The sequence below is a fragment of the Martes martes genome (assembly GCF_963455335.1).
Source record: "Martes martes genome assembly, chromosome: 5".
NCBI classification, from domain to species: domain Eukaryota; kingdom Metazoa; phylum Chordata; class Mammalia; order Carnivora; family Mustelidae; genus Martes; species Martes martes.
In genome coordinates, this window is record NC_137892.1 from 136,899,289 (window position 1) to 136,914,568 (window position 15,280).

Consider the following 15,280-nt stretch of genomic DNA (forward strand, 5'->3'; position numbering starts at 1 on the left):
TCTCCGAATAATTCTGATGCACACAAAGAATTAAGAATCACTGTCTTAGAGACATCTTTACCTTTTTTCCCCATTCTATCCAGTGTTCTTCTGTGCCCTCCTGATTCTTCTGCCCACACTGTTTGTCAGTATAGCACTTGCTATTTCTATAGTTAAGCCAGCTTTAGAGTCAGAACTTCATACTTCCACTGTCTTATAGATGCATTTCCTAAGACATTCTTCTTCAGATGCTCTTTTAATACTGTTACTTTTCTGTTTTTAAATATTCAGTAAATTTCAGGTACCAATTTGTATAATATGAAATCAGTCTTCTTTTCAAAATACAGAGTAAAAGGAAATACACTAAAAATCTCAGTACTAGTTATCTTTGAAGATAAGATAATGAGTGGTTTTTATATTCTTTTTTGTGCTGCTTTTTTTTCTGTAATCATTTTTTTTCATAATTAAAGGGAACTTATATTTTATTTTAACCTGCAGTGTTTCTCCACTGGTATGTTTCACTAAGTGCAAATTCTTCTGTTGGGTTTGAAAGACCCACCACCAGGTTTTACATTCCCTCTTTTCCCATTGTACCGTCATAAGTCCAGTGGTTCTCAAAGTGTGGTCCTTGGATCAGTAGCATCAGCATCACTTAGATGTTAGAAATATAAATTCTCAGACCCCATCCCAGACCTATTAAAATCAGAAACTCTGGGGATAGGGTTTAGCAAAGAGTGCTTTCACAAGTCCTCCGGGTGATTCTGATTGCATGCTCAAGTTTGCAAACTCCTGTACTCGCCTGTCCTCTCTTTATAGCTGTATTAATTTCCTGTTCCGCCTGAGCCAGTGTTTATGCTAGTGGTTCCCATGCTCTTCCACACACCAAAACACCCTATCGTCTTAAAAAAAAATACGAATCCTGGCTTCCATCCCCAGATATTCTGATTTTATTGGCCAGGGTGTGCTCTGGCCAAGGGGATTTTTAAATGCTTCTCAGGTGATTCTAATGTGCCCCAGTTTGTCAACCACTGGTAAATGCCTTTGCCTTTCACCTCATCAGCATTACCAGGGGAATTCCTCACTCTTCACCTGTTGGCTAATCTTTCCTTTTTTTCTTTCCTGAAAACCTGATCACAACACACTCATTTTAGGACTTCTTTAATTGTCATTACATTTCATCAGATCACTCCTTTATGATCTGTGTAATGTTTATGTAAACTGCTTTATAGATAGTCCCAAGTCTCATTATGAGTTTATATTTCCAGTTGACAGCTCCTTGAAAACGGGAAGGTATTCTTTTTTCCTTTTCAAGAAAATCTCTCCCAGCTCTGCTTCCTGGGTCTGACAGAGATTACGGAAGTATGACTATTAGCGGAATACTCAGATGATAGTTGTTGATTCTTTAGATTTTTTTCACTATACTTTCAAATACTTAATTTTTATTTTGTTCTAGCTGCAACAGATCAACTTCATGAGCCTAATGCAAATAGTAGGATCACCCTTTACTAACCTCCCGGATATACATCAACTTCTACAGCAGCCTCAGCCTGTGTCTTTAGTGGGAGCTCAAGTATCAAATCCTACAAGAGGGAGTAATGATGTTGATAACACCAGTAGAAATTTTAAGGAGAGCTCTTTTATTAAACCACAGTCCAGGGGAGAGTACACCACAGAGCCTGGCAAGAAGAGTCCACATAGCCATAAAGGAATTGTGCAGTCTGATCAAAATAGTAATGGAAATTTACAGGTAATACATTTTAAAGATACCATTAAAGTTGTTCTAGTAGTTCAGTTGTTGGCTTTTTGTTATTTGAGCAAGTAATTTTTTGGCAGTTACTATGTTCCACCACCTCCAAAACATATTGAACATCATGTACAAAATACGAAGTTTGGTAATATCTTCTAAATTTATGGGACACCTTTGGCTCGGGTCATGATCATGGGGTCCTGGGATCAAGCCCTGCATTGGGCTCTCTGCTCAGCAGGGAGCCTGCTTCCCCCTCTCTCTCTTCCTGCTTCTCTGCCTACTTGTGATCTTTCCCTCTGTCAAGTAAATAAAGTCTTAAAAAAATAATAAATAAACTTGTTTAATAGCTTTTTTTTTTCTCTTCCAGAATGTACCACATGAGAGTGTTCCTTTATGTCAGTTAGAAGACCTGCCTCCCAATACAGGATTAACTCCACCATCTCAAATCTTACCAACAACTATGCTGTCTCCAGCTCCTGCTGGAAATACTCCCTTCTACCTTCTTTCTCCATCTTCTCCCATTCCGAAGACACCTAGACTTATCCCAGCTGCAAAAAGTTTCAGACCTGGTGATGGTTTTCCTTTGCTTCAGTTTCAGCCTAAGCATGAGTTTAAGTCCCTTTCCTTCCATACAGGAAGAGTTCCACAAGTTCCCTTCAGGCTCCTGCCACAGCCAAGAGAGGCATGGGGATTATCTGATTCCTTCCAGCCTCCTTTGCCACAGAGAACAATGCACACGGCTTCAGTGTCCCATTTGAATTTGAGCCACTGTAATACTGAAGCCATAAAAAAAGCAGTTGAGCAGAAGAAATGGGCAGAAACTATAATTACAGAAATCCCCAAGCATGTGAACTTGGATCAGTGTGTTGGACAAGAAAGCTTGACACCTCAACAGGACACTTCAGTATTTATAAAACCAGGAAAACTACTTGATATTAAGCCAGGGCCCCTTGAGGTATCTCCACAGAATTCCTTTGGACTTCCATTATTGCACCTGCAACTTAAACCTCCTTATATATTTTCCTCTGCCTCAAGAGCATCAGGAACAATTCCCTCAATACCTACCAGAACTGGAGGAGAAGGAAGAAGATACCCAAGACTGTCATTACTTCATTCATGCCTATCCCCAGAAAATATGGTAATGATTTTTGCAGAGTGATGCAAAAGTAGTCCTGCATTTTTCATACCATAAGTACTATACATGAGATGAAAAGCTCTTACACATTTCTTCTTAAAGAATAATGCTTCTAAAAAGTTAAAAATAAGTAAGAATAATGTTTCTGTTATTGGAAATAACATATAAAATTCCAGTTTAAAATGGTAATTAGGTATTTTAAAGCTTTTAGGTCTATAGCAATACTAGAATTTGTGAGGCTTTTTCATAGGTATTTCTTCTGCTCAGAGAAGAAATAAGAAGTAAAACAGAATGACCAGTATTCTTGTTCATATGGGTCAGGGTATGTGCGTGTGTGTTGAGAGAAAGGGAGGGGGCATGTGTACGTGTGCACACATGCATAATTTAATGTTTCTAGTAATTGTGATATGATTGCCTTCAAATCTGTTATAGTTTAAAACTGTTAAATAGACCCCAGATCTATAAATAGTTGTGCATATTTAAATAATGGTGAATATTTAAAGTACTTAAAAATATTGAATCTTTATAAACCCACAGAATCCTCTTTAAAGTTGTAAGCTTTGGTTTATGAAATTCATATTGTTTAGGCTCTAATCTTGTAAGTCAGTATTACCATCTTAGGAAGGTAATTGAATAATTCATGCTGTGGTACACTTTTAAGATTTGAAGATGGTATGGGGAAAAGAAATGGTCATTCTTGAGAGGAAGTACTTATCGTGCCTTCTTTTATTCTGAACATACTATGAACAGATGAGAAGAGATTTAGGTGTGGAAAAGTAGTAGACTTTTTGAGATGGCTTAAAAGAAATTTTCTTATTAGGACGGTATAATGATCCCCTAAGTTACATTACCGGACATCCGTACTTATTAACATACTGCTAATCTGTTCCGTGTGTAATCTCCACTTCTCTGTATCCTTCCTATTTGAAAGAATTTTAAGTCAAATGGCAGAAATTACATATTTTATTTATAATTATAAGGAAGATTTTCTTTAATATAGAAAAGAAAAACATTAGGACTTCTAGCTCAGTTTCTGAAATAAGATGACCCATTTGGCATTTCTAGCCCTCTAAAATCATTTATTCTTTAAGCTTTGGATATTCATCTTTCTGGGCCAAGTTAATTTGTTATCTTGACGTGTTCTATCTTGAACATTTTAATTTAAACAAATGTTTTCTCAATTTTTATTAACATATTATGTAATTGAGGTTTGTAATCTTTAATTATTATGCTTTATTTCTTATAGTACAAAAACCCACAACTTATTCCCCTTGAAAACCTCCTTGCATTCAAACAAAGCCAAGAGAAACTAACACATAATTTATTTGAACGAGGTGATTCTGGACACCTTCAGCTACTAAATGTCAAAATAGAGCCATCCGAAGTGAGACAAGGAAAGGACAGTAAAAAAAGGCAAGTTTTAAGTGAAATTTTATTTGTGAATATCACTTACCTGCAAATGTCTTATTAGTTAAAATATCCTAGTTATAAAGGTGAAAGTTATCTGCTTCAGCTTCCCAGCCTATACACAATTGCATATTCAATTTTCTTATCAAGTGTCATGCATTTAAACACATACTCTAGGGCTCCTGGGTGGCTCAGTGGGTTAAGCCTCTGCCTTCGGCTTAGGTCACAATCTCAGCATCCTGGGATTGAGCCCCACATTGGGCTCCCTGCTCGGCGGGGAGCTTGCTTCCCCCTCTCTCTCTGCCTGCTGCTCTGCCTACTTGTGGTCTCTCTTTCTGTCAAATAAATAAATAAAATAAAATCTTAAAAAAAAAAAAACAAACACATATTCTGATGAGGAAAATTCCTGTACTGTGAGGGAGAAATATTATTTTTTACATTTTATTAAGGAATTCTTTACTGGAATTCATAGGCTGGAAGATTCTTTTACATTTTTTTTTAATATTTTATTTATTTACTTGACAGACAGAGATCACAAGCAGGCAGAGAGGCAAGCAGAGAGAGAGGAAGGGAAGCAGGCTCCCTGCTGAGCAGAGAGCCCGATGTGGGACTCCATCCCAGGATCCCGGGATTATGACCTGAGCTGAAGGCAGAGGCATTAACCCACTGAGCCACCCTGGCACCCCTCTTTTACATTTTTCTATAACATTATAAGCAGTTTTCTTTTTGTAGGACAAATATTTGGTATCTCATACAATAAATAGTCCAGGTACTACCTAATGTACTAAAGTAATATTGTTATTCATCTTACCATATCCTCTACATTCTTACAAAAGAAGCAGGAGGGTAAATGATGTGAATTGTTTCAGGGCACTAAGAAACATGCGTGTAAAAAGCAATGCTGGGGCGCCTGGGTGGCTCAGTCGGTTAAGCCTCTGCCTTCGACTCGGGTCATGATCCCAGGGTCCTGGGATCGAGCCCTGTATTGGGCTCTCTACTCAGCAGGGAGCCTGCTTCCCCCCCTCTCTCTGCCTGCCTCTCTGCCTACTTGTGATCTGTCAAATAAATAAAATCTTTAAAAAAAAAAAAAAAAAAGCAAGGCTGTGACGACTTCTTTTTTTTTTTTTTTTAAGATTTATTTATTTATTTATTTATTCAACAGAAAGAGAGAGAGAAATCACAAGCACAAGTAGGCAGAGAAGCAGGCAGAGAGAGGGAAGCAGGCTCCCTGATGAGCAGAGAGCCTGATACAGAACTTGATCCTGGGACCCTGAGATCATGACTGGAGCCAAAGGCAGAGGCTTAACCCACTGAGTCACCTGGCACCCCAAGGCTGTGACTTCTTTTTCTTTTTTTAAAATTTTTATTTATTTTTAAAATTTCTTTTCAGTGTACCAGAATTCATTGTTTATGCACCACACCCAGTGCTCTATGCAATACGTGCCCTCCACAACACCCACCACCAGGCTCATCCAACCTCCCACCTCTTTCCCCTCCAAAACACTCAGTTAATTCCTCAGAGTCCACAGTCTCTCATGGTTCATGTCCCCCTCCAATTTCCCTCAACTCCCTTCTCCTCTCCATCTCCCCATGTCCTCCATGTTATTCCTTATGCTCCACAAATAAGTGAAATCATATGAAAATTGACTCTCTCTGCTTGACTTATTTCACTCAGCATAATCTCTTCCAGTCCTGTCTATGTTGATACAAAAGTTGGGTATTCATCCTTTCTGATGGAGGCATAGTACTCCATAGTATATGGACCACATCTTCTTTATCCATTCGTCCGTTGAAGGGCATCTTGGTTCTTACCACAGTTTGGCGACCATGGCCATTGCTGCTATGAACATTGGGGTACAGATGGCCCTTCTTTTCACTACATCTGTATCTTTGGGGTAAATACCCAGTAGTGCAACTGCAGGGTCATAGGGAAGCTCCATTTTTAATTTCTTGAGGAATCTCCACACTGTTCTCCAAATTGGCTGCACCAACTTGCATTCCCACCAACAGTATAGGAGGGTTCCCTTTTCTCCACATCCTCTCCAACACACGTTGTTTCCTGTCTTGCTAATTTTGGCCATTCTAACTGGTGTAAGGTGGTATCTCAATGTGGTTTTAATTTGAATCTCCCTGATGGCTAGTGATGATGAACATTTTTTCATGTGTCTGATAGCCATTTGTATGTCTTCATTGGAGAAGTGTCTGTTCATATCTTCTGCCCATTTTTTGACATGACTGTCTGTTTTGTGTGTGTTGAGTTTGAGAAGTTCTTTATAGATCCTGGATATCAGCCTTTTGTCTGTACTGTCATTTGCAAGTATCTTCTCCCATTCCGTGGGTTGCCTCTTTGTTTTGCTGACTGTTTCCTTTGCTGTGCAGAAGCTTTTGATCTTGATGAAGTCCCAAAAGTTCATTTTCGCTTTTGTTTCCTTTGCCTTTGGAGACATATCTTGAAAGAAGTTGCTGTAGCTGATATTGAAAAGGTTACTGCCTATGTTCTCCTCTATGATTCTGTTGGATTCCTGTTTCACATTGAGGTCTTTTATCCATTTTGAGTTTATCTTTGTGTATTGTGTAAGAGAATGGTCGAGTTTCATTCTTCTACAGATAGCTCTCCAATTTTCACAGCACCATTTATTGAAGAGATTGTCTTTTTTCCACTGTATATTTTTTCCTGCTTTGTTGAAGGTTAGTTGACCATAAAGTTAAGGGTCCATATCTGGGCTCTCTACTGTGTTCCACTGGTCTATGTGTCTGTTTTTGTGCCAGTACCATGCTGTGTTCGTGATCACAGCTTTGTAGTAAAGCTTGAAATCAGGCAACGTGATGCCCCCAGTTTTCTTTTTCTTTTTTTTTTTTAATTTTTATTTATTTTTATATTTCTTTTCAGTGTTCCAGAATTCATTGTTTATGCACCACACCCAGTGCTCCATGCAATACATGCCCTCCATAATACCCACCCCCAGGCTCACCCAACCTCCTATTCCCCGCCCCTCTAAAACCCTCAGATTGTTTTTCAGTGTCCAATCTCTCATGGTTTGTCTCCCGCTCTGATTTCCCCCAACTCCCTTCTCCTCTCCATCTCCCCATGTCCTCCATGTTATTCCTTATGCTCCACAAATAAGTGAAACCATATGAAAATTGACTCTCTCTGTTTGACTTATTTCACTTAGCATAATCTCCTCCATTCCCGTTTGTTTTTCTTTTTCAACATTTCCTTAACAATTTGGGGTCTCTTCTGATTCTGTACAAATTTTAGGATTGTTTGTTCCAACTCTTGGAAAAATGCTAGTGGAATTTTGATCGGGATGGCATTGAAAGTATAGATTGCTCTAGGCAGTATAGACATTTTAAACATGTTTATTCTTCCGATCCATGAGCATGGAATGGTCTTCCATCTTTTTGTGTCTTCTTCAGTTTCTTTCATGAGTGTTCTGTAATTCCTCAAGTACAGATCCTTTATCTCTTTGGTAAGGTTTATTCCCAGGTATCTTATGGCTCTTGGTGCTATAGTAAATGGAATTGATTCTCTAATTTCCCTTTCTGTATTTTCATTGTTAGTGTATAAGAAAGCAACTGATTTCTGTGCATTGATTTTATATCCTGCCACGTTACTGAATTGCTGTATGAGTTCTAGTAGTTTGGGAGTGGAGTCTTTTGGGTTTTCCATATAAAGTATCATGACATCTGTGAAGAGAGAGAGTTTGACTTCTTCATTGCCAATCTGAATACCTTTCATTTCTCTTTGTTGTCTGATTGCTGTTGCTAGGACTTCTAACACTATGTTGAACAAGAGTGGTGGGAGTGGGCGTCCTTGTCATGTTCCTGATTTCAAAGGGAAGGCTGTCAGCTTTTCCCCATTGAGGATGACCTTCAAAGTATTGGGATAGAGGGAACATTTTTCAACTTCATAAAATCTATCTATGAAAAGGCTGTGACTTCTGATGAAGAGCATTTATAGTGTTTTACCCATAATGGGTATTCAAAAATGTATTGACTGGTTGATTACTACTGAGTCTAGAAAATAGTGTAAGAATTTCACATTTAAGGGCACCTGTGTGGCTCAGCCGGTTGGGTGTCTGCCTTCAGCTCAGGTTATGATCCCAGGATCCTGGGATTGAGTCCTGCCCCTGGCCCAGGGGGAGGGGGTCAAGCTTCCTGCTCAGCAGGGGGTCTGCTTCTCCCTTTGCCCCTCCCCCTTCTCATGTTCTCTCTCCCTCTCTCAAATAAAGAAAATCTTTTTTTTAAAAGATTTTATTTATTTATTTGATAGAGAGAAAGAGATCACATGTAGGCAGAGAGGCAGGCAGAGGGTGGGGGAAGCAGGCTCACTGCTGAGCAGAGAGCCCGATGCGGGGCTTGATCCCAGGACCCACTGAGCCACCCAGGTGCCCGGCAAATAAATAAAATCTCAAAAAAAAAAAAGGAATTTCGCATTTACAGGCCCTAAAGTCTATTACCAGTGCTCTCTTTCCAGAAATGTTTCCTTGCTTCCATCTTTTTCAGGTATTCCCTCATCAAAATAAGTCTTCTCCTTAGCTTTTTGGGCCCTCTTTCCTCCTTGCTGGGATTTTGCTGAGGTGACTTAAGTGTGCTTAACTTCTTCAAAAGGGTGATTGGAGGCATCCCGTAGGGCTTCTGAGGTCAGGTCAGAGTCTGCAGAAAGGAGCATTTGAAAATCACCTAACAGGTGTGACTCTGACCTGAGATTCCAGTGACTAACACAGAAAAGTCAGTTCACTAGTAGAGGAACTAAAAATAACTTTCACGTGTCCCTGACATTTGCTTCTATTTGCTTGAATACTACCAAAGGATCTTGCTCATTTAATTATATGCCATAGAATAATTTATTGCCATAATTTTGATAACCCTCTCCCTATATAGCATAATGTAAGTGAAAAACTGATGTTACTAAAATAGTAACATGTTTTATTTTTTTTAACAGACAAAGACGACGAGCTGAGAAAGAGCTACAAGAAAAAAGATCAGAGAAACTGAAGAGAAAACCAAGGGTGGCTTTCCAACCAGAGGGTTCCCTTGTGAATGATAATGTTTCAGAAATAGTTATGAAACCCAAGGTACAGAAACACTATTATACATGCCTCTTTCGTCTGCCTGTACATAGAGTTGGGAATGTCTTTGTGGTTTATCTAGTCTTCTGATTGCTGGAAGCTTCCGATTATGACCAGGAGAATCTTCACATCATTAAGTACATAAGCCCTGCTGCATTCCTCTTTGGAATAGTGGACATATAGTTGCAAGTGTGAAAAGTTTTTGATTTACCTGCCTGTGTGACTTTTTTATATTTGAAATCACTCCTTGCCTTTTCTGTGACGTCTTAATGCATGTCATATATGTTCTTTGGGTTGCTCCTATTATAGTTTGACCCTTTTTTGATCCCTCCAGCATTTCCCACACACAGGTTTGTTAAGTAACCTATATATTGAAATCGGATCTTTTCAAACATTACTTCTAAGTTTGGTGACTGTTTACTTATTTTTGCAACAAATTAAACACTAACAGTTTTGTTTATAATGATTTTTTTAAAAGATTTTTTAATTTATTTGGCAGACAGAGAGGCAGGCAGAGAGACGGGGGAAGTAGGCTCCCTGCTGAAGCAGAGAGCCCAATGCAGAACTCGATCCCAGGACCCCGGGATCACGACCTGAGCCAAAGGCAGTGGCTCAACCCACTGAGCCACCCATACACCCTGTTTATAAGGATTTTTTTTTAAAGATTTTATTTATTTATTTGACAGAGAGAGATCACAAGTAGTCAGAGAGGCAGGCAGAGGGGGAGGGGGAAGCAGGCTCCCTGCTGAGCAGGAGCCTGATGTGGGGCTTGATCCCAGGACCCTGGAATCATGACCTGAGCCGAAGGCAGAGGCTTAACCTCCTGAGCCACCCAGGCACCCCATAAGGATTTTTTTTTTTTTTAATAAGGATTTTTTAAAAGCATACTGTTGTGAGCCTCAAAGGCATGTCTGGAAGCATTTGCTACCATTGTTGAGTCCCTGAGCAGTTTTGATACAGTTGGGGGACTACTTGAGTGTTAGAGCTGCTCTGCAGTGGAGAAGAGCATGCTGTAATTTAGTAACTGCATTAAGTTAGTAATGTTCTTTTTTATTGCTTGGTTTATGAGTTTTGTGAACTTCTTTGTGAAGTTACTTTGATAGAGTAAATAAATATTTATTGAATGGATTCAAGCTTATACATAAACATTCAACAATCCTCTTAGCTATTTAATTTTTTTTCAAAGTAACGATTGTCTTTGAGTTACAATCATAGAATGATCATTTGGGGATTCATTTAGGAGCAAGAATATCCTGGTTCCCAGCCTTTGGATGACTTCGATATTCCTTTTGGTATGTATAATCATGATTAATGTAGTGTCTCAGTTCAAAGTTAAAAGCAGTTTTCTAGAATTACTTATGTAAAAATGAGGCTAAATTATTTTAATTTTATCTTCAACAAAATGGAGTGTGTGTGTGTGTGTTTTGATGTGTTATCTGGTAGAGCAGAGGTTGAAACTATGGCCCACAGGCCAGATCCAGACCATGCCTGTTTTTGTAAATCAAAAAAAAATTTTTGTAAAGATTTTATTTATTTATTTGACAGAGAGAGATCACAAGTAGGCAGAGAGGCAGGCTCCCTGCTGAGCAGAGAGCCTGATGTGGGACTCGATCCCAGGACCCTGAGATCATGACCTGAGCCAAAGGTGGAAGCTTAACCCACTGAGCCACCCAGGCGCCCCTGTAAATCAAAAATTTTTTAAGGTTTTATTTATTTAAGAGAGAGAGAGCGCATAAGCATGAGTGGGGGGAGGAGAAGGAGGGAGAATCTCAAGCCAACTGCCCTCCGAATGTGGAGCCTGACGTGGTACTTGATCTCATGACCCCTGAGACCATGACCTGAGCCAGAACAAGTCAGAGGCTCAATGACTGTGCCACCCAGGCACCCCTTTGTAAATCAAGTTTTATTGAAACAGAGCTATGCCCATTTATTTACACATTGTTACTGAAGATTTTGCACTGCAGCAGGGTTCACTTGTTGCAAGAGGAACCATACAATCTGTAAAGCCTAAAATCTTTATTGTCTGGCCTTTTACAGAAAACATTTTACAGAAAACATTTGCTGATCCCTATAGTAGAACAGAATTAATTAGAATCTCAAATAAGATACTGATATATAAGGCCTAAAAGGAAATTATGAAAGAACATGCCAGTTGAATTCTTTATAGAAAATACATGCACAGGGTGCCTGGGTGGTTCAGTGGGTTAAGCCTCTTCCTTCAGCTCAGGTTATGATCTCAGGGTCCTGGGATTGAGTCACTCATTGGGCTCTCTGCTTGGCGGGGAGCCTGCTTCTCCCTCTTTCTCTCTGCCTGCCTTTCTGCCTACTTGTGCTCTCTCTCTCAAATAAATAAATAAAATCTTAAAAAAAAAAAAAGACATGCATATTAAAGTAAGGAATCAGTTTCAGGAAAGAGTACTTGTTTATAAGATAGGAAATTCTTTTCTTTCTCTAGTGGGTCAGTTGATTTCTTGCCACCAAATGTATGTGTTCCCCAAGACTTTCTTCTCAGTAATTTTCATCACATATACACAAACATTCACTCTTATGATTGCAGCTCTTAAATTTTTTTGATGACAGTCAAATACACATCTAACCTCTCTCATCATTCTTTTCTACTTTCATCTTAGATTTAGCATGTCCAAATCTATTTTTTTTAAGATTTTATTTATTTATTAGAGAGGGAGCGAGCATGAGCAGTGGGGAAGTGGGGCCAGAGGGGCAGAGGGAGAGGGAGAAGCAGGGTTTCTGCTGAGCAGGGAGCCCAGGGGCCTCCATTCCAGGACCCTGGATCATTACCTGAACCAAAGGCAGACATTTAACTGACTGAGCCACCCAGGCATCCCCCTCCCCCGATCACCCCCCCTCCCCCCTGCCTTCCTTGATGCCCCTGCTCTGCATCAAGCCTCTGTATGCCTAAACCAAGCAGTTTTTTCCCTAACTGACCTGCTTAGCTTGTACCTCTCAACTTCCTAACCCATCTGGTATTCTTTCCCATTCACTTGTCTTAAAACCACTTTCTCTTTCATTCTTAACAGTGTTTTGTTTTGTGTTTTTGCTTTGTGGAGATAATACATGTTCACTGGAGAAAATACAAATCAGGAATAGGAAGAATATTAAACTCCCCCCCCCAAAAAAACTCGCATAATTTCTCTGTCTAGAGATAGCCAGTGTTTTCTTCCAAGGTTTATATTTTAAATATCTCTACTCCTATATATCTGTGAATACATATATATGTAGTTATATACACTTATATAAATGTTTTGTTTATTTTTATTTATTTAATATAATGTAATGTTATATATTTAATAATTATATGTTAGTAAATATATGCTTAATATGTGTATTGTGTCATTTCAAACAACAGTAATTCTCCAATTCTCTGACACCAATTCAGTTCTGACAATAACCTGGAGTTAACACAGATCCCACAGATTAATGGCTCAGTCTCAAAAGACCACTTCAGATATCAGCTACAAATGGGGTCCCCATACACCTGCACATTTGCCCAGTCAACTACACATTCAGGGATTCCCATGGCTCACCCTCCAGGTTCACTAATTTGCTACAGTGATTCCAGAATTCAGAGAAGTGCTTCACTTATGATTATCGTTTTATTATAAGGGATACAATTCAGGAATAGCCAAATGGAAGAGATGCATGAAGGAAGGTATGAGGGTTGAGGGCACAGTCTTTCCACATCCTCTCTGGGTATACCACACACCCAACACATCCCCTTGCTCATCAACCCAGAAGCCCCCTTAACCTCATTGTTTCAGGATTTTTCTTGATGTTTCATTATATAGACATGATTGATTACGTCATTAGCCATTGATGATTGAACTGCATCTCCAGCTGCTCTCCATTCCCCAGAGGTAGGGTTGGGGTGAGGCTGATGATAGTTCTAACCCTCTGACCATGTGGCTTTTTCCTCTGGTGACCAGCACCTATCCTGAAGCTATCTAGGGGTCTTTCAAGGTCACCTCATTAGCATAAATTCAGATATGATCAAAAGGGTCATATCATGAATAATGACAGGAATTTACTCAGGAAATTCCAAAGATTTAAGGAACTCTGTGCTTAGAACCAAGGATGAAGACCAAATATATATATATTTTATTATATTATAATGTGCCATAATTGATAATCTCTTATGCTACTTCGTTGTCCTGGATGGTCTCCCAGGAAAATTCACATCTAAACCCAAGCTCCCATAATAGACTTTGGACTTGGATTCTACTTGCTGCTAAACTTTTCCACATAGGTGGAAATTACCTCAAGTGCAGCATGTGCAGTCAGAATTTGTTGTCTGTTCCCCAACAGCTGCTTTGTTTTCTCATTCTCCATCCCCACTGGTGTCACCACCAACTCAACACCAAAACATAGGTTATCTGAATTCCGCCTTCTCCCACCTTCTCATCTAGACAATAACCAGGTCTTGTCTGTTTTACTTCCACTGAAATTTGTAAATTTATCATCTCTCCTCCATTTTTCACCATTACTGAGGTTCTGATCTGAACTGTTACAGCAGCCTCATCTGTCTGGAGCCACTTGAATCTGCATCCCATATACTGGCTGGGGTGGTTTTTCTTGAACATCAATCCGACCATATCATTTTCTTGTTTAACATTTTCTACTGGATCTTCATCAGCCAGAAGAACATTTAGGTTTCTAGGTTGGACATACAGAATCCTCCACAATTTTGGTTTTGATTTCATTGAGCTGCCTTTGAGAGTTAACATAGACAGCACCTCATTCAGAAAGTCCATTTTGATAACATCTTGGCACCCCGTGCCTTACCTCCCTTGAGTTAGGTGCTCTGCTATTGGACTCCAGGTAATATGTTGGCTTCTCAGCGATTGCTTTCAATGTTTATTTATTATATTTAAGAAATGCTACAAGAGGATATTAATACTTCAGCTGGATTGCACTTTATGGCCTCTGTGAGAAAGAAAGCTGTAGAATGTCAGGATGCAAGTACAAATACAGACCCAGGTAAAATGCTATTTTACCTTAATTTTTAAAATTCATATGTTTTGTGCAATATTTAATATATCTAGACTTTTTCTTCAAAATAATGATTTAACATGAATTTTAAGTTAAGTGATAGTAGTTACTCCTCCTAAGTTCTTCTCCTCAACCTTGGTATGTACTTCACAAACTTTAAGCTTTAAGTTGAATTTATGATAATTTAATTAAAACATAATAGAAATTTTTGTTCAAAATACCATGGACTACATCCATGTTTTAAATTTGGGTTCTCTATGCCATTAATTGCTTTCACTGGGATTTCATGCCTAAGACCAAGAAGCCTGGAGCTATGGCTATTGAAGTTGATTTAGGAAGAGGACTAGATTGGGTTGGTGTGGGAAGGGCATATGTAACTGTGTCCAAGAACAGAGGAAATAAAATTTGAAGGAACTGTTATTTGGAATTTTGCCTGACAGACTTCCTCATTCATGTAAGTGCTCTGACCTTTGTGTTGTAGAAATTCTTTTCTATGATATTTAGGAAACAGTTGCTTTCAACTGTGTTCAGAACCTTCAAGTGCTTTTCTTAAATCTCTAATTTTATATTAATTAAAAATAGTATTTATTGATATGGTTTCAAAATAATATCATTATAGAATATTTGAATAATGTAGCAAAACTATGAAGAAGATGAAATTAACTATAATCATATCACTTAGAATTAATGTGTTTTTAAAAGATTTTAGGGGGTGGGGGAAGGGAGAGGAACTCAAGCAGATCCTGTGCTGAGTGTGGAGCCCAGTGTGCGGCTTGATCCTTCCACCCAAAGATCACAGCCCATGCCAGAACCGAGAGTCAGATGCTTAACCAGCAGTGCCACCAGGCTACCCTAGAAGTAACGTTTTGATGATTTTTCTTTCAGTCTTCTCTTGCACATTTTACATAGTTGTTTTTTTTTTTAAGATTTTAT

At 38.9% G+C, this 15,280-nt stretch overlaps 1 protein-coding gene across 1 annotated transcript in view; it reads left to right on the plus strand.

Annotated features, from left to right (window-relative positions):
• CPLANE1 (ciliogenesis and planar polarity effector complex subunit 1) overlaps positions 1–15,280 on the plus strand; it is a gene marked incomplete at its 5' end in the record, with an annotated part of 140,404 nt that overhangs the window by 70,755 nt on the left and 54,369 nt on the right. The window contains 6 exons of the mRNA XM_080803312.1: positions 1,433–1,726; positions 2,094–2,864; positions 4,108–4,274; positions 9,214–9,346; positions 10,581–10,632; positions 14,231–14,335. Of these exons, the coding sequence (XP_080659438.1) occupies positions 1,433–1,726; positions 2,094–2,864; positions 4,108–4,274; positions 9,214–9,346; positions 10,581–10,632; positions 14,231–14,335 (1,522 nt within the window). The remainder of the gene's footprint in view (positions 1–1,432; positions 1,727–2,093; positions 2,865–4,107; positions 4,275–9,213; positions 9,347–10,580; positions 10,633–14,230; positions 14,336–15,280) is intronic.